At 40.7% G+C, this 18720-nt stretch overlaps 1 protein-coding gene across 12 annotated transcripts in view; it reads left to right on the top strand.

Moving 5' to 3' along the window:
- Window positions 1-18720, top strand: part of szt2 (SZT2 subunit of KICSTOR complex) — a 238193-nt gene that overhangs the window by 84502 nt on the left and 134971 nt on the right. For all 12 annotated transcript variants that reach the window (XM_048538804.2, XM_048538813.2, XM_048538805.2 and 9 more), the window contains 7 exons: window positions 1230-1404; window positions 1850-1942; window positions 6872-6953; window positions 7968-8264; window positions 8872-9007; window positions 10089-10205; window positions 17348-17426. In XM_048538804.2, coding sequence (XP_048394761.2) covers window positions 1230-1404; window positions 1850-1942; window positions 6872-6953; window positions 7968-8264; window positions 8872-9007; window positions 10089-10205; window positions 17348-17426 — 979 coding nt within the window. The remainder of the gene's footprint in view (window positions 1-1229; window positions 1405-1849; window positions 1943-6871; window positions 6954-7967; window positions 8265-8871; window positions 9008-10088; window positions 10206-17347; window positions 17427-18720) is intronic.

Raw genomic sequence — 18720 nt, 5'->3', positions numbered from 1 at the left:
AACTGGAATTCTTTCTTCGCAAAATTTTCTGAATCATCTTGACTACACACGTTTGCGTTAGGAGGATACCTATTGGTAATGAGATTAAATATGTCAATATAAATTCTCTCAGTGAGAATTTTCTTTGACCTTACTTGACAAGTGATCGCATTGTGAGTTAAAGCAATGACTAATTGTACTGAGATAGTAGGAACTGCCGATGCTGAAGAATCTGAGATAACACGATGTGAAGCTGGATGAACACAGAAGGCCAAGCAGCATCAGAGGCGCAGGAAAGCTTGACGTTTCAGGTTGGGACTGAAGAAGGGTCCCAAGCCAAAATGTCAAGCTCTCTTGTGATGCTGCTTGGCTCACTAATTGTAATGATTTTTGTTTTAGTTATGGATCCCATGTCAGTCTTGCTGACCAAAATAAAGTGGCTGTCGATTCCTGAGAAATCTTTGTAATTAGTCAATAATTTTTGTCAGGTTGCCACCAGTGATGCCCACTTGTGTTCGTATTGCGACATTAATGTCTTAAAATGCTTCATAAAACTGGTATGAGTAAAATATGCCACTAAAACACATAAGAGAATACAGTATTGGGAAGGATGATAAGCTTGATCAAAGTATGTAAATGTTAAAGAGTATCAAAAAAGAGGAAAGAGAAGCAGAGAGGTAGGTTTACAGAGGGAATTGCAGAGCTCAGTAACTAAACAGACAGCTATCAGTGCTAGAGCAAATAATATCAGGGGTGTTCAATTAACGATTTCGAGGAAAGTGGATTTCCTGGCGAGCTGGGGAAGGTTAGAGATAAGGTATAAAGTAATGGAATAATTTGAGAATTTTAAAATTAGAAGCATTGCTTAACTGGGAATCACTTAGGTCAGTGTGCACAGGGGTGATAAGTAAAGAAGACTTGGTGCAAATCAGTGTACAGGTAGCAGAGTTTTGAATAATCTCACCTGCCTTAAAATATCTCTTCTAATGCAACTTTGCCAACATTTCAAAGAAGTCCAACAGACACCAGATCTATTGTACATATTTTCTTGGAGAATGGATAAGCCATACAGTTTATGGAGCATATTGTAGAAAATGTATTATTAGATTTAGCACTTGCAGTGACTGGAAGTGTATGTCATATTTAATCATTTGTCATATCCTATAAGTAACAATCATATAAGTAACAATGATCTTTGTATTATTAGATTTTAACTTAAAGTCATTGATATTTTTCTGTTCTGTTACCAGTATAGAGACTGAAGACCTCAGTGAGCAAGATTTGAAGAGTGTACAATCGAGTGTTGCATCTCCAGTGACACATGAAGAACCAAAAACAAAGAAGATCTGTCTGGAATTTCCCCTTTCCCTTCTTCAGTCCAGCCAACATTGTGAGGTCTACCCCAACTTGCATAAAATCATTCAGGTAGTGCAGTGAAATTTAACAGCAATTTCTGTAGCCTGTATCAATGAACAGGCAATATTAGAAAGATAAGGATGGAACAGAGTATGTTACCATTCTTAGGGATAGAGCATTCAGTAGTAAATCTTGAAGAGAGGTGGACTATGTGTATTAAAAAAAATTGAAGGGATAATATAAAATTGGGTGAGACATCATGTCACTGATTGCATTCAGCAAATTTGCCTTAACTAAACTTCACTCCAGTGCATACTGGAGTGAAGAATTTATTAGATTTTAACCTTGAACTTCTGTTTATCTCTCATTTTGTTCAATTAACGATTCTTCAATTCGTATGTTTTTTGGGGAACATTTTAAAATTAAAAGCAGTAACAGTGATGAAATGATGTACATAATGACATATTCATGTAAGCTCTGTTTTGACTCCTTGCTTTGAAACATGTCATTTCAGGACAAATTCCTTGATATTGGACGGCAACACTTTAAGACAGTGCCTTCAAACCTTTATTACTTCTTCTACTGTCCACCCTCAGCGAAGAGAGAGGCAAGTATAAATGATCTAAAATATTCCCTGTAATTGGGAACTGAGCCAGAGATTTGAGAAAAGAAATTACATTAAGCTATAAATTGCTTTACTAATGAAAAATGCAGATTGCCTGCACAGTAAGTCACAAATCATATTATACGGTTATAAAGCATGACTATCCCCATTGAGATATGTAAATCAGCTATTTTGTTAAGGACATTGAGGGACAGATTGGCAATACTGTTTGGCTATGTCAATTGAAGCCTGATTAGAAACGTTATATGCTTACAAATGCTTAAACTTCATAAAGGATGTGCTATTTCACTTTTTTCCTTTAACTTATTCAGCGTGTGTTTCATTGGAAATGGCAGCTTCACAGTATGGCCATTCTGATTGTGAAAGTTGCAGTGATGACAGCTGGAAGAATTCTTGTGCACTTGGGAGGATCATAGCTTTTCATTTTCAAGGTGGCAAACTATAGCTGGTGAAGTGCTGCAGCAATCAGTACTGAGGTCTCAACATTTTATGATTTATATAAATGTCTTGAATGAAGAGACTGACTAAACTGTAGCCAGATTTATTGATGGTACAAAGATACGTAGGAAGGCAGGTTGTGAAGAGGATATGGTGAGTCTGCGAAGGGATAAAGATGGGTTAAGTGAGTGGGCAAATGTTTGCTAAGTGGATTTTAATGTGTGCAAATGCGAGGTTAACCACTTTGTCAGGAGGTATAGAAAGCAGACTGTTATTTAAAATGAAAGGGACGGTAGAATACTGCAGGACAGAGGGATCTGCACATGAATTAGAAGAAGTTGGAATGCAAGTCAAGGATGTAATTAGGAAGGAAAGCATAATGTTGGCCTTTATTGCAAGTTGAATGAAATGTATAAGAACAACTGTACAGGGCACTGGGGAGATGATAGCTGGAGAAGTATGTACAATTTTTATCACTTCCTTTAACAACAGAGAACCTTGTGTTGGAAGGAATTCAGAGAAGGATAACTAAGCTGATTCCTGGAATGAAGGATTTGTCTTATGAAGAAAGATCAAGCAAGTTGAGTTTAGAAGAATGAGAAGTGATCTTTGAAACATATGTGCTTCTGAGGGGGCTTCACAGTTTAGATGCAGAAAGAAGATTTTCCTTCATGAAGAAATCTAGTACAAGGAGTCACAGTTTCAAAAGGAGGGGCTTCCCGTTTAAATTGAAGCTGAGAAGGTATTTCTTCTCTCAGAATCGTTAGTGTTTGGAACACATGAATTAGGAGCAGGAGAAAGCCCTTTGAGCCTACTTGGCCTTTCAGTAAGATTATGGTTGATCTGATTACTCCATATGCCTGCCTACATTCGATATTTTTCATCCCCATGCTAAACAAGAATCTATCTGACTGCTTTAAAAAATATTCAAAAACGGCACATCCACTACCCCTCAAGAAAGAGAGTAGAGGTTGGTTTCTTGAACATTCAAAGCTGAATTAGACAGATTTTGTGTTGTCAGGGCTGTCATGAATTACAGGGGACAGAGGAGAAAGTGAAGTTAAAGCTACCGAATGGCTGTGTGGGCTCAAAGGACCAATTGTCCTGTCCTGTTTGTTCCTATGACTGTGCAAGTCTGTTCTTAAGTGACAACAGTACATGAATTTTCAAGCACAGATTAAGTGATAGTGAAGAAGTATAAGAAACAAAATTAATCTCATAACCACCTCCCACCAGGACCGGCACTCTGCAATAAGCCTGGAGGGATTGTGTACACTCTGTTCCCTGGCTAACATCTCTGACTCAGGCCTGGTTGCAGGGCTACAGTGATGCTCAGCGCAGGTTAGAAGAACAGCTTCTCATTTTCTGTTTGCGGACTCTGCAGCCTTTGGGACTCGATAACAAGTTCAATAATTCTAGAACCTGGGCACTTTCTCCCATGTGCTTATCCCAACCCCACACACCAGGCTTTGTCATCACTTGAGTTGTTATCACAACTGTCCCAATGATCAGCTGTTTACTGTTCCAGGAGACCTTTACCCATTCCATTGTGTGCCCAACTGTTCACTCTCTGTGGGCTTCATCTTCACCTGTTGTTTGCTGCCCCACCCCAGCCCATCTTCAGCATATGTACCAACCTTTTCCGAGCTACAGTCAGCCCTGAAGAAGGGTCGCTCAATCCAAAACGGTAACCCCGCTTTCTTTCCACAACTGCGAATGAGGTTTCCCAGCAATTTTTTTTTGTTTTTGCTTCCTAGCGTCCGCGCTTTTTTGGTTCTGTTGTTCAGAGATTATGCTCATGGGCTTCTAACTTTCTCCTTGAATTGCTAAATGGCTTTCATGTTATTTAAAATAAATACCATTGGAGTAGTCAGTACAGACCTAAACTGTATTAAATTCCTTCTGTTGCTTGTTTTAATAATTGCAAAAGTTGTTTTGTGTAGTACAGAGCACAACTAGACAATTGTAATGTTAAATTGTTCATGGGATAAGGAGGGTGAAGTACTATTTGTAAGCATTGTTCCCTTTTCTTGACATTTTTAGGAATTTTCAGAATTTTGTGTCAAGTATCTTGTCATCGTCTGCTCCACAACTATATGGGAGAATTTTTATAGCAGCTTTAGTATTATAAAACCCCCAGCACAAATAGCAGTTAGCAATATTGGGAGCTAGAAGGGACCAAAAATAAGATTTTTATCAACACTTTAAAGAGCAGGGGCAGATCTAACAAGGCAGGGAGACTTGGAGAGGAAGTTCAAAAGAAATTGGCAGTCATAGCCGAACAAAAGATTCCTGGTGGACACAATTTCCAACATTTTTGTCTTTTCCAGATATTAAATTTTTTTTAAACTATCTTATAGCAACTTTCTGCAATAATTGTCAGACTTGCTAATTATATATTTTTTTAAAAGAGTTGTGTTATGAGGGTAAGTTATTTATGTATATTATTGTACATAATGATGGTTGCTTTCTGATGTATCCTGTTAGTTTTCCAGCATGTATGGCTGCAGATAAAAATGGGAATGTACTCATTATTTACCCAACTCCCAATCAATTTCCTTTTAAGCAGGATGGATAACTTGTATGAAATAGCATGTGAACCAGAGGAGCATAGGTTACATTGAAAGCTGAATATGGGCTGCCAATCATAACACAGTGTTTCTATTCAGATGGGAACTGTAGGGGACAGATTGTGGCAAGCTTTGGCAAACATGCTTCTGTACAGCGAAACATATGCCCCTTCAGCACAAAACAGTTTTTTTTAATGTCAAGTCATTAACTGTCATTGCCCTCCTACAGCAGTGGGTTACTGAGGTAGAATTTCCAGCCCCACCAGTCCAGTTCAATAGTTCAGCAAGATTCCACAAATGGCTAAAGTTGTGGCAGACCTGGACTGCGGACTGCATTTATTTTGGATGTGTTACATACAGGGCAAAGGTGGTAGGATGGATTCCACCTGTTTCCAACTCATGACTGACCACAGATTGATGCATTCTTTTAAAGGGATGAGAGTTTTAACCCTTTGAGTGCAATAAATGTGAGAATGGCAAAATACATGATTTGCTTTAGATTTTTTGAAAAAGGAGGAATAAATATCTATTTTCCAACACCCAAATGTATTCGCAACGGCACCCACTCATTAATGCACACAGGCATAGATAGACACAAGAAGTAGTGATAACGAAAGAGGCAACGTGCGCTTAGTATTTTTAAAAGATCCATAAATTCACTGTTATACTTGATCCCTGATATGGAAGCTTGAAATGTTACAGTCCTGGTGGTTTGCTTTTAGTTCACATAAGAAATTTCTCATGTCAGGTGCACCATGGCTTACCTCTTGCAGCAGAAGGTCTCTGGCTTTGCAATAGTCTATGCGCAGCAGCGAGGGTGGAGCAGATAATAAAATGTGAGGCTGGATGAACACAGCAGGCCCAGCAGCATCTCAGGAGCACAAAAGCTGACGTTTCGGGCCTAGACCCTTCATCAGTGAGGGGCATGGGGTGAGGGTTCTGGAATAAATAGGGAGTTGCAGTGGGAGAGAGATTCCCTGAGGTTGGTCCGGAGGGAGGAGGGTAACTTCTTCAGGTTAGGCATCCCTGGAAGAGGCTTCGCAGTGAGGTTAAAATTGTATCAGTGATAATGAGCGTGGAGCAGAGTTCTCTTTCAGATGATTAGGCAAAAGACTAGCCCTAATTTTGTCCCTGTGACATGATTTTATTTGGGGTCATTTCTTTGCTGGGCTGGTTTTGTACCCTCTAAGTTCCCTTTATTTCTCAGATTGAGGCTGTTCTAAAATGCCTGTTAATCAAAGTTCCCTATCACCAACTTGATTTTGTCTAGAGACCCTAGTGTTTGTTTCTCCATTGTCCCCACAATCAGTTCCTAGTGATTTTAAGCACTGACACACAATAATGTTTCACATTTCAAATGTAGCATCTCCTTGTGAGAGTTTCTCTTCATGACCATTCTGTGAAATTCCACACTGTAGCCAAGAAGTCTGTATAGTTGAACATTGTGTCCCTTTTCTTTTAGGTATGTGCACAAGAGGAGCTGGTAAATCCAAAAGAAAGATCTGTTACATTTTAATGTCTTCTCAATGAATGTCGCAATCGGTTATTTGCATTTTAATGTCCTGTTTCAGGTTAGCTTCCCATCTTGTGCGCTTGCATGTGTATTGGCAGACAAGAAGGGATGTCACCTGACTTCCTAACTCCATCTTGTTTTGAAAGCAAATTGTCCATTTTCCATATTTTTTTTTAAAAAGTTGACTTTTCATCAACCCAATAGTATAATTGTTTGAGCATGACCAAAGCAAAACACGTATCCCCAGTCAGAAGGCCCATACCACCCTTTAAAGCCATATGCCATTATTTTAAAAGTTTGAACCTTATGTTGCCTACCGGAATTAACGAAAAGAACTGATACAGCTCTAAACAAGATTTTCTCAAATATGCTTTGTCCTGAAATGTTTAGGAAGAAACTTATCAAGACGAAAGGGACCGAAAACAGAGTGAAGAAAATGATCTTTCTGAGTTGGAGGTCGCAGGGGAGGAGGGTAAGGTGTTTGGGGATTTCGCAATATGGTGCGATTTAATTGCTAGTTACATTCACTGACATAAATAATGGTTTGGCTTTGAATTAGTAATTAATGAATTGTCTTGTAGAATGTACGTTGTTCTAAATATTGCACCCATTATCTGCATCTACCAGGTTAGATGCGAGTTGAATGCAAAATAAAATTCTGAAATTCCGCAAGTAAACATCTCTGGGGAAGAAAAAGGGCAGCACGGTGACTCAGTGGTTAGCAGTGCTGCCTCACAGCACCAGGGACCTGGGTTCGAGTTCAGCCTCAGGCGACTGTCTGTGTGGAGTTTGTACGTTCTCCCCGTGTCTGTGTGGTTTTCCTCCGGGTGCTCCAGCTTTCTCCCACAATCCAGAGATGGGCAGGCTACGTGGATTGGCCATGCTAAATTGCCCACACTGTTCAGGGATGTGTAGATTAGATGGCTTATAGGGGAATGGGTCTGGGTGGGATGTCCTGAGTGTTGGTGTGGACTTTTTAGGCCGAAGGTCCTGTTTCCACACTGTAAATTGACTTAATTTCAAACTCTGTACATTTGTCCCATTCATAATTAAACAAAAAACTCATACAATGTTTTCTGTTTCCATATTGACCATCCTTGTGAATTGACAAGGCAACACTTCCAACTTGGGTAGATCCAAGAGCCAGATTCATTGGGAATTACCTTATTATTTCTTGGAATTCAGTTTGGGATACTCAAAATCACTAAAGAACATTGATGGTCATTAGAATGGTCTATTCAGAATGCATCTCCACTTTGAGATGAAATGATAGAGCTCTGACATATGTACCACTTCTTCAGAAATAGTATTCTCTCAGGTCTGATTCCTGAAATTATTTATCAGAATTTCAGGCTTGAATCTAGTAATGCCATTTTGTTTCAGAGCTGTCAGCTAGTATTTAACATGTTGAACTTTTGGGATTTTTTGAGATAAGTTGATATCATTATGTTTCATTGTTGTGATTTTGCTTTCTAAAATCGGATAGGCAATATATCTGGTTGTGGTGTAGTGACCGAAAGTGATCCTGATCTGGAAGTGGAATATCGAGAAAGATCTGACAAAGAATTACAGGATGCAGAATCACTTTCCGATACAAACACTGTGAACAGAGATGATGATTCATTCAGTGTGCTTGGTGGTGATTCTTTAAATGAACAAGACATTTCAGATCAGGAAATGCCACCATTATTTGTTCATCTCACTTGCTCAGTTGGTGGGAAGAAGCGCCATGGACCGTTCTCAGTAGAATCCATACCAGTAGAGTCATTGCCTACTTGCCTGGGTAAGAGAAGAGCTTAATTTTTAAAGATTAGCTTGGCTAATAATGTTTTCTTGTAGTTCATTTGTTAAATTTTCTGCATTCCCAGATGTGTTTTCCATTTGTGAATTGGAAAGATGGGCTGCACTGATGCTGATAGGCTTGTATGCGCAACTGTGCATTGGAGACACTTGGCTGTTCCCTTGCCTCTGCTCTTTTGTCAGCCTGATATCTCCCTGTGATGACAAAGCATTAATTATGAGAGATTTAGATGCAAACTTCGGTCATGTCACTTAAGTTGTTACACATTTGTGGTGTCTAATGCTGTAGTGTGCTTTTCAAGTGTTAACCTGTACACATCACTGAACTGTATTGAATGACCAGCATGTGCACTTTATCAGTTTGATGGAACACGGGATCAGTTAAAGTTTCTGACTGTGACTTGCCTGGGGGATCAGATGAGTATGAAGTACTTTGGGTCCAGTAAATCATTAACTGAGAGAGAGCCAGCTGCTTGGATTTGGAATGTTGCAAAACTGTTGCTCTAACTGGAGCATCAGTTTCTCATTTCACCAATGATTGGTTCTACCATAGGACATTCTTCCTTAAATGTCGAATTGTCTTCATTCAGGTGAAATTATCAGCTGCCCGGAGAACTTTCCAGTCAAATCGATTGATCTAAATGACTTAATTGTCACCCTGGACATTTTTGTGCTGACTCTTCCATTAGAAATTGAGATTATGCCCACCCATGTAAACCACCACAGGTAAGTCAAGAGTATAATATCTGTTTTGTAAGTCTCAGCTGCAGAGTGCATAGCCGCATGAAGAAGTTCTACATGTCAGGGAATAGACAGGATCTTAATTTAACATGTCATCCAGAAATTTAATCTATAATAATGTGCCCAAGTCTCTGACTCTGAGTGGAGAGTGCCACTGCTAACCAGGAGTGATACTTTCAGAGAGTTTAAGACATGACTTTTGGTGTAAAGCATTGGGCACACTTATGGAAAACAATCCAACAAGTATTTCATCTGCTTTTAGTAAAAATGAATCAAATTTTACAACACAAATACAGGGATCCGACCCATCAGAATTTCCCTAGAACATTTTTTCATGTGAGTACCTAGACTTAATTCCAACTTGCTTTGATTTCTGCACTTTCAATTGCACCTCTTGTTCTTTTTTTCCCCCCTTTCCACCATATGCCATGGCGGGATTTGGACCTGGGTCCCAGGAACATTATCTGCGTCTCTGCATTAACAGTCCAGCGATAATACCTCTAGGCCACCACTTCCGGCCTCTCGTTTAAGAGATGCCTTATAGGCGGTAGGCTTCCTTCGTTACTTGCTGTAGAATTTCCAGCCCCTAAGCACGTTCTTAAAGGCCATTTTATTTATATGACTGGTCAAATTCACTTTCTGATCAATAACAAACTACGGATATTGATAGTGGGGATTCAACAAAGGTTGAATGTCAAGAGAAAATCATTGTTCTCTCTTTTTTGGATATGATTATTGCTTAGCATTTGTGTGGTGCAAAGCCTGGATACTGTCCAGGTCTTGCTGCATGTGGACATATTTTATTCAGTGCTTCTGCGGGTTCTGGGAGTATTGTCATTTAGATTATGTATGTAGCTCTGTAGAAATAAATAGAAGTCCATTTGCCTGGCCATGCTGTACTTTAGTTATAGAGTTGTCTGAGACATGAACAGATGTTTGCGTGTAATACTCAATTTCAGGCTACATTGACTTTGTGATACTTTTTCCAAGGACAGCTGTGCTATTGCAAATTAATTTGTTTAGGATTTTTGTGTCTAACTCTTTACAAATTTCTCACCGTCCCTAGGTACACATCTGAAAGCAGCAGCTCTATGAACCGATCACCAGGCCAACCATCATCGTATCGATCTGATGATGAGATAATGCAAAACATGGATCGACTTGTTTCTACCACAGACGAGAGGTATGGTCTGCTGAGAATTAATTTTAAAATAATGCATCCTGGTGAGATTGTTGTTCAGTATATTGTCAGAATTTGCATAATCTATTTCAATTTGAAATTATCTGCATGAGCAGCATGCTGTTTCCAAAATGAAAAAATGTAAAATATCAGCAGTATGTTCCAGAATAAAATATTAAGTCCACTGTATGAAGCTCTGCTGTCATTTGCGAAAATTACTTGCTAATATAATATCCTAATCCAAATTATTTCTTTCAGCAATCTGTAACTGATTTATAGTAGTTTGTGCTGTGGAAATCCTGGACCTATGCTTAGTTTAGAATTGCAAGTTTTTTTGGCAGTTCAGGAGCTGGACTCTCAGGAAAATGATCATTTGGAAATAATTTAACAATTGGGCATAATGCAAGCGAACCTCAAAGAATGGCAATAGAACCACAACACTATTTATCATTGTCATTTACTCTGTCTTTACCCCCAGTCCTCAGATTTCTAATTTAGTTAGTAGCTTTTTGTGTGCAATTTTATCAAAAGCCTTTTTGGAAATCAAAGTGTAATTGTAATGGTTTCTCATAGTCCATTTTGGGCTGTCAATCCCTTTTAAGAAGCCAAACAGTTTACTCAGGCGGGATTTTCTGCTTCTGAGTCCATGCTAACTGCTATGAACTAGATTATTGTTGCACAGATTATCCTCAAATTTACACTTTATTGTTTTATTTTACTTGGAATGAAAGTAAATCTAATGGATCTGCAGTTGCCATTGTCTGTTTTACATCAGCTTTACTATCAGCACCAAAGTGTACTGTTTTTAATCAGCTACAGTCCGCAGTGTTTGTTGATTCCCTCGCAGTGATTATCAGTACCTCTCAATTATCTTTGTCTTTCTGATCTGAGATAAATGCTATTTATCTTTGAAATACTCAGCAGGTTTGGCTGCAACAGTGAAGGCAGAAACAGAATTATTTTGCCAGATTTTCATGGAGATGTTGAGAAACCTCTTAATTAGAGACAGGTGAACCAAAAAGGCCTCTCATCATATTTTTGCTCTGAGTACGGGAGATAGAGTCAGGTCCACTGCTTCTAGAGGCAGTTCAGATCTGATTATTTAGGTGTTAGAGTGTCTTCAGGATGCTTCTAAGATGTTCTCTGGAATTTCAGCCTAGATTATTAAAGGCTTTTAAGCGCTCTAGTGTTCACTCCTCTCACCCGTATACACTCCCACTTAAAAGTCTCCTGGCTCATTTTGGATCATGAAAATCCATATAAATACTTGTAGTGATGTCCTTTTACCAGAATTACCATAAATTAGAAATGTAGCATATTTAAGCAAATTTATGAGCAGAAGAATAGAGGCAGTGGAGATCAGAAAGAAAGGACTGTTGTATCTTTTTGTAGATTTTCCTTTTTTCTTCTTCCATCCTACCTTTATCTCCTTTCCCTGCTTCTGTACTTTATTTAAACCTACTACACATCTACCTTATTCCAGTCATTGAAATGTACAGTACAGAAATGGACCCTTTGGTCCGACTCATCCATGCCAACCAGATATCCTAAATAAATCTCGTCGCATTTGCCCATATCCCTCAAACCCTTCTTATTCGTATACCACTGCAGATGCCTTTTAAATGTTCTAATTGTACCAGCTTCCACCACTTCCTGTGGCAGCTTATTCCATACATGCACCACCCTCTGCATGAAAAAGTTGCCCCTCAGGACCCTTTTAAATCTTTCTCCTCAACCTTAAACCTTGCCCTCTAGTTTTGGACTCCCCCACCGCTGGTGAAAAGTCATCTGAAATATCAACTATATCTTTTTAAAAGGTATAGCCTGGCTTTCCTGAGTATTTTCAGACATTCCTGAGTTTTTTTCCAGCTTTCTAGCATGAACTGTATTTTACTTTGTATTTATCATTTACCCTTGGCGACATATTTGCTTTGAGCATGTCGCAAACTTCAGTCTTAGTTGCCAAGAAGTAATATGTTAATTGTCGTCGTTTAAAGAGGGCATGTAGCCAATGTCTTCCCTCATGAATATTTCAAGACTATTTAAATTATTTACTGTTCATGAACCTTCATTAACTGCTTTGTTGCTGTTGTACCTGTGACATGATTATTTTATTAGTATTCTTATCCTCAGCTGTTAAGCCTTTAGTAGGTCTGTCACTGCTACCTGATCACCATTTGAATCTGCTTCAGTGGCTCAAAGATTGATGTGAGAGTTTGGCGTTCTGGTTTGTGGCGTACGGGCACAAATACTGAGAAATGCCATCTCCAGCACATCCCTCACCTTCCTGGACCCCTCAGTCTCCATCTCAGGCAACCAGCTTGTAACTGATGTCCATTTCAAGCCCACCGACTCCCACAGCTACCTAGAATACACGTCCTCCCACCCACCCTCCTGCAAAAATTCCATCCCCTATTCCCAATTCCTCCGCCTCCGCCGCATCTGCTCCCACGATAAGACATTCCACTCCCGCACATCCCAGATGTCCAAGTTCTTTAAGGACCGCAACTTTCCCCCCACGGTGATTGAGAACGTCCTTGACCGCGTCTCCCGCATTTCCCGCGACACATCCCTCACACCCCGCCCCCGCCACAACCGCCCCAAGAGGATCCCCCTCGTTCTCACACACCACCCTACCAACCTCCGGATACAACGCATTATCCTCCGACACTTCCGCCATTTACAATCCGACCCCACCACCCAAGACATTTTTCCATCCCCTCCCCTGTCTGCTTTCCGGAGAGACCACTCTCTCCGTGACTCCCTTGTTCGCTCCACACTGCCCTCCAACCCCACCACACCCGGCACCTTCCCCTGCAACCGCAGGAAATGCTACACTTGTCCCCACACCTCCTCCCTCACCCCCATCCCAGGCCCCAAGATGACATTCCACATTAAGCAGAGGTTCACCTGCACATCTGCCAATGTGGTATACTGCATCCACTGTACCCGGTGCGGCTTCCTCTACATTGGGGAAACCAAGCGGAGGCTTGGGGACCGCTTTGCAGAACACCTCCGCTCAGTTCGCAACAAACAACTGCACCTCCCAGTCGCAAACCATTTCCACTCCCCCTCCCATTCTCTTGATGACATGTCCATCATGGGCCTCCTGCACTGCCACAATGATGCCACCCGAAGGTTGCAGGAACAGCAACTCATATTCCGCCTGGGAACCCTGCAGCCATATGGTATCAATGTGGACTTCACCAGTTTCAAAATCTCCCCTTCCCCAACTGCATCCCTAAACCAGCCCAGTTCATCCCCTCCCCCCACTGCACCACACAACCAGCCCAGCTCTTCCCCCCCACCCACTGCATCCCAAAACCAGTCCAACCTGTCTCTGCCTCCCTAACCGGCTCTTCTTCTCACCCATCCCTTCCTCCCACCCCAAGCCGCACCCCCAGCTACCTACTAACCTCATCCCACCTCCTTGACCTGTCCGTCTTCCCTGGACTGACCTATCCCCTCCCTACCTCCCCACCTACACCCTCTCCACCTATCTTCTTTACTCTCCATCTTCGGTCCGCCTCCCCCTCTCTCCCTATTTATTCCAGTTCCCTCCCCCCATCCCCCTCTCTGATGAAGGGTCTAGGCCCGAAACGTCAGCTTTTGTGCTCCTGAGATGCTGCTTGGCCTGCTGTGTTCATCCAGCCTCACATTTTATTATCTTGGAATCTCCAGCATCTGCAGTTCCCATTATCTCTGAGAAATGTGGGATCTGTGTTAGTGGGATAATCTCCACCTGAATTGTGCATGGCTGGGTTCCTGCCAACTGCAAAGCTGGGGAGGAAGAATGGATTTTAATATAAACAGTAGGGACAAATTTGGGAAGATGCAGTATATTGAAGTAGAGTTAAAGGTATTAATATGGTAATAAGCACACTCTGACAAGAAAGGGTAGAGAATACAAATCTAAGAGTCCACCTACAGAAGAGACTAGAACTTAGAAAAAGAGTAAAAGGATGAAACTAAAGACTCAGTTTTCAAAAACATGTCACATTTGTGCAAAATATAGGTGCTAAGAGCATGAATAAAAGTTAATAAGAACGATTTGGTAGAAATATGGATGCAGGATGACTTGGATTGGGAACTGAATCTTGAAGGCTTTTAAGACTTTTAAAGACTTTTAAGAATGACAGAAAATGAGGAAAAGTGGGAGTTGTGGATGTGTTGGTTAATGGTGGTATTAGCACAGTCGATAGGGATGACCTAAGGTTGGGAAAGAGTCTTTTTTAATTGTATCCAACAGTTTGGGTAGAAGTCAGAAATTATAAAGTGAAGCAATCACTTACAGGGAATGGTGTACAGGCCTTCTACCAGTAACCACGTGGCAGGGAGGAGCATTAAGGAAGAAATACTGAGAGCTTGTCAGAAAGGTATACTGACAATTGTGGAAAGTTCTAATCTACATATTGACAGGTAAAGTCAGAAGGACAAAGATAGCCTAGATGGGGAGCTCAGTGAACGTTTTCAGCAGTTTTCATTTTCATTCCCACGTAGAATGAGACTGTTGCTGGCAGGGCCAGCATTTATTGCCCATCCCTAACTTTCTTTGAGTTGAGTTGCCATTTCAGGGGGCAATTAAGAGCTAACCACATTAGAATTTAGAATATCCTTTATTGTCACATGTACATAAACATGCACAGATGCTGCGCTACCACCAGCAGCTGAATCAAAACTCTTCAGGCACAGATCCATGGTCTCTCGAAACTGATGGATGCCACACACAAGTATGCAAGTACAGGAGTAGAGTGAAAAGTTTACAGTGTCAATCCACATGGCACCATCTTGGATACAAAGTAACTAGGCATAGATCTTAGATACAAAATAGAAATAAAAGGAAAAAGAAGAAAAAATCGTTACATTACCTTATGGCCAATTATTCTATAAATTAGAAAAATGATAAATTAAAAAGATCAACAATACAGCCTACAGGTCAGTACAGGGTGCTTCTGCACGTGTTCTGACTGAGCTGGCAACCTGTTGATGGCCCAGGCTATCATAGATTCCCTACAGTGTGGAAACAGGCCATTTGGCCCAGTGGGACTACATCAACCCTCTGAAGAACATCCTGGCCAGGCCCATTCCCATACCTAAATGTGACCCTGCATTTACTGTGGCTAACCCACATAGTCTGCGCATCCCTGAATGCTATGGGCAATTTAGCTGATCCACCTATCCTGCACATCTTTGGACTGTGGGAGGAAACCGGAGCACCTGGTGTAAACCTAATCAGACACTGAGAGAATATGCAAACTTCACACAGACATTTGTCTGAGACCGGAATTGAACCCAGGTCCCTGGCACTGTGAGGCAGTGGTGCTAACCACTGACCAGTCCCCAGCTCAGCAACCAACCCTGCTCCACTCGGGCCTCCACCCTGATGGCGATCCCGGCTTTGCTCAGGTCTCCAGCTGCTCCATTCCATGCTTCCAGCCTGCTCTACGTCAGGGGAAAACACCAAAGAGGGAAGTGAACAGGAAATAAACAGAAGGAGTGGAGGAGCTCCGGGTGAACTGTCCCACTTTCCCACCGTCTTGACCTGTGTGTCTGTTGTTACACGTAGGCTGGAGCAGGTGAGAATGGGAAATTGCTTTCCCTGAAGGATATTAGCAAAGATATTTATTTATGACTGTTGACAATGGCTATATGCCAGTAGCCAAGAGTTTAACTCCTGATTTTTAAAGTTGAATCCAAATTCATATTATACTGGTATTCTGCATATGATATTGAAACAGATCCTCATGTTAGCTTGGATATTTTTTGTATTCAAGAACTGTAGCTGGAGTTTCATTTTGTAGCTTGCAACCTTCCAAGAGAATGTCTTTCAGATCGAAAGTGTCCTCGAAACACAGGCTGACATTGCCGCCCTTTTCATCCAGTTTATCCTTTATTAAATATTCTGGAGTCCTGGCTATAATTTGTTTTTCCATTTCCAGTTGCTTTGCACCTTTTCTTGCTCCCCACCAGCACAATTGCTTTTAGCTCTGACATCTAATTACTGATTTTCCTTAGCTGCCTTGACGTTCCTTTCTCCTTACTTGTCTTAAAAATGTAGCTCGTTGTTTCTGCACCTGACTCTCTTCTTCAACTCTTGAAGGATTCCCAGTTGCTAATGGCTATAGTATTGTGTACTGCACTTGTACTGTATTGCCAGCGTACCCATGAATCTCACTGTTTGAGAGACCATGCCAAAACTTCAAAATTCTTAATTAGCTGTGCTTTGGGAGACCCTGCAGTTGTGAAGGGCATGGTGTAAACACAAGTTCTTTCTTTCACTCACTCAATTGGAGGGAAAAAAAACCTTTGTAGGCTGCTCACAAGGATTAATCTCTATATTTAAGTACTCTACATCACTGCTTTGCCTATCGATTGCTCTTTTGCTGCAAATGTCTTTATGCTGTATTTCCAGTCCAGTTCAAATAGCTTATCATTGTGCTGTTACATTTTTTGGGGGAGAAAAACCTCTAATATATGGGGAGTTATCTCTGACAGTGGAAAAAAAACAGCCAGTTATTTGGAGAAGATCATGTAATCCTTTTGAAGTAGCAGTTTTAAAAAATGTCCTTTTGTATCTGTCTTTGGAATTGGTTGAAGAACCTATCCTAACCATGCAACAGACAAATTTATATGAACAATTTAGGCCAATAGCTAAAGCTAACTTATGCAGTGAACTTTGCTTTATGCACTGGGACCTCATCTCCAGGCACCAGAGAAAACTACCAAACTACCAGCTATACTAATCTTTATTAACTTGCAATTGATCTGGTGTTTCAAGGACTATGTGACTGGGACAAGGGATATTGGAGTGTGTAGATCTCTGTTCTTGCATCTAGGCACTGTGATTCCAGGAAAATTAGCAGAGTGGGCTACCTATCAGTTAACCTTGCTTCTATTAAATTAACACAGCAGAATTGGGCAATTTTTCTGACAGGCTTGTGCTCTTTCCTGACAGATTTTCTTGTATTCACTTTGAGAATAACCCAGGTGCAGGAAATCTGCTTCTTAGTGTTTTCAAGATATATGTTTTAACTGATATCTGTCTGAAATACAGTGGATAGTATTTTACATTTTTACTGTTGCCAAATTCGAGAGAAGCGTCACAACATCTCCTCATTCTTGAGCTTTGTGTTATGTTCTTTCAGGATTACTGAAGCTTTGTGTGATCCACTGTCTAAGTTGCCCATGTTGCACAAGCAAGCTGTTCTTGCTACAATGGATGAGGTACTGTCAAGAACTAGTAACTATTGAATTGTTAAACAGCCTTTTGAATGTTTTAGCAAGCTCCACTGATTCCATTAATTCCCCTTGTATCATTGTTGCCTGGAAGCCATTGTTCTTACAATACTGGGTGAAGCTCCATTTTTTAAAACACATTCAAAAGGAGTCAGCAGTTCTCTATAATGAAGTGTGAGGCTGGATGAACACAGCAGGCCCAGCAGCATCTCAGGAGCACAAAAGCTGACATTTCGGGCCTAGACCCTTCATCAGAACTCTGATGAAGGGTCTAGGCCCGAAACGTCAGCTTTTGTGCTCCTGAGATGCTGCTGGGCCTGCTGTGTTCATCCAGCCTCACATTTTATTATCTTGGATTCTCCAGCATCTGCAGTTCCCATTATCAGCAGTTCTATAACTAGCTTTTATTCCTACTGTATGGCACCTATCCAGAGGCAAGATTTTATGTTTCCCACCATTCTTACGGTCATTAAGGATTTAAAAAAAAGAAAGCCCTTAGTGAGGACAAAAGAGAGATCACAATTTTTTAATGTTTTATGCTTATGTTTTCAGGTAATTCTGACTTATTAGCTTCTCAGTTATGCATATTTAACAAAAAAAGGTATTTATAGTGTGCCTTTAGCATAGAAAAATATCCCAAAATATCCCAAACAAATATTTCTCATAGACATTGGGTAGTTGAAAAATTATATATAGAAGCAGAATCCACATGGCTTTTATAAAAGCAGTCATGTTTGCTAATTCTGTCTGAGTGTTTTTTGAGGTTGTTGAGACCAGAGGGATAGGGGGGAACCTGTGAACGTAACATACCTTGATTTTCTGAAAGTATTTTATAAGGTACAACACAAGAGACTGTTAGACATCTTTGGGACTCAAAATTTGTCTGAGAAAGAAACAATAAATGAGTTATTTTCAGGATGACAAGGCACAATCACTGGAGTGCCATAAGGATCATTGTTTGGAGCTGTTTTGTGCCCAATCCCAGCTCAGTACCAGAACTCACTAGCCTGTCATCTATTTGTTTAAAAGAAGTCTGCTTTTCTATTGATTCTCCTAAAGGGATTATCTTGCTCTGCCCCTCAATTTAACCCACCTGTGACCTTGTCCACTCGCTCATCCTTTTGTAAGTGTTTGACCTCTCTATCATTTACTTTCCCACCTAGCTTTGTGCCATCTGTAAATTTGGATTTATTACTCACAGTCCTTCATCTAAGTCATTGACTTAATTTGTTAATAACCCCCTCATTCCTCCTGCGCTCTACAGCCTCAAAAAAAACTCCAA

This window comes from Stegostoma tigrinum, chromosome 8, assembly GCF_030684315.1.
Source record: "Stegostoma tigrinum isolate sSteTig4 chromosome 8, sSteTig4.hap1, whole genome shotgun sequence".
NCBI classification, from domain to species: domain Eukaryota; kingdom Metazoa; phylum Chordata; class Chondrichthyes; order Orectolobiformes; family Stegostomatidae; genus Stegostoma; species Stegostoma tigrinum.
This window is presented reverse-complemented; position numbering and strand designations above follow the sequence as displayed.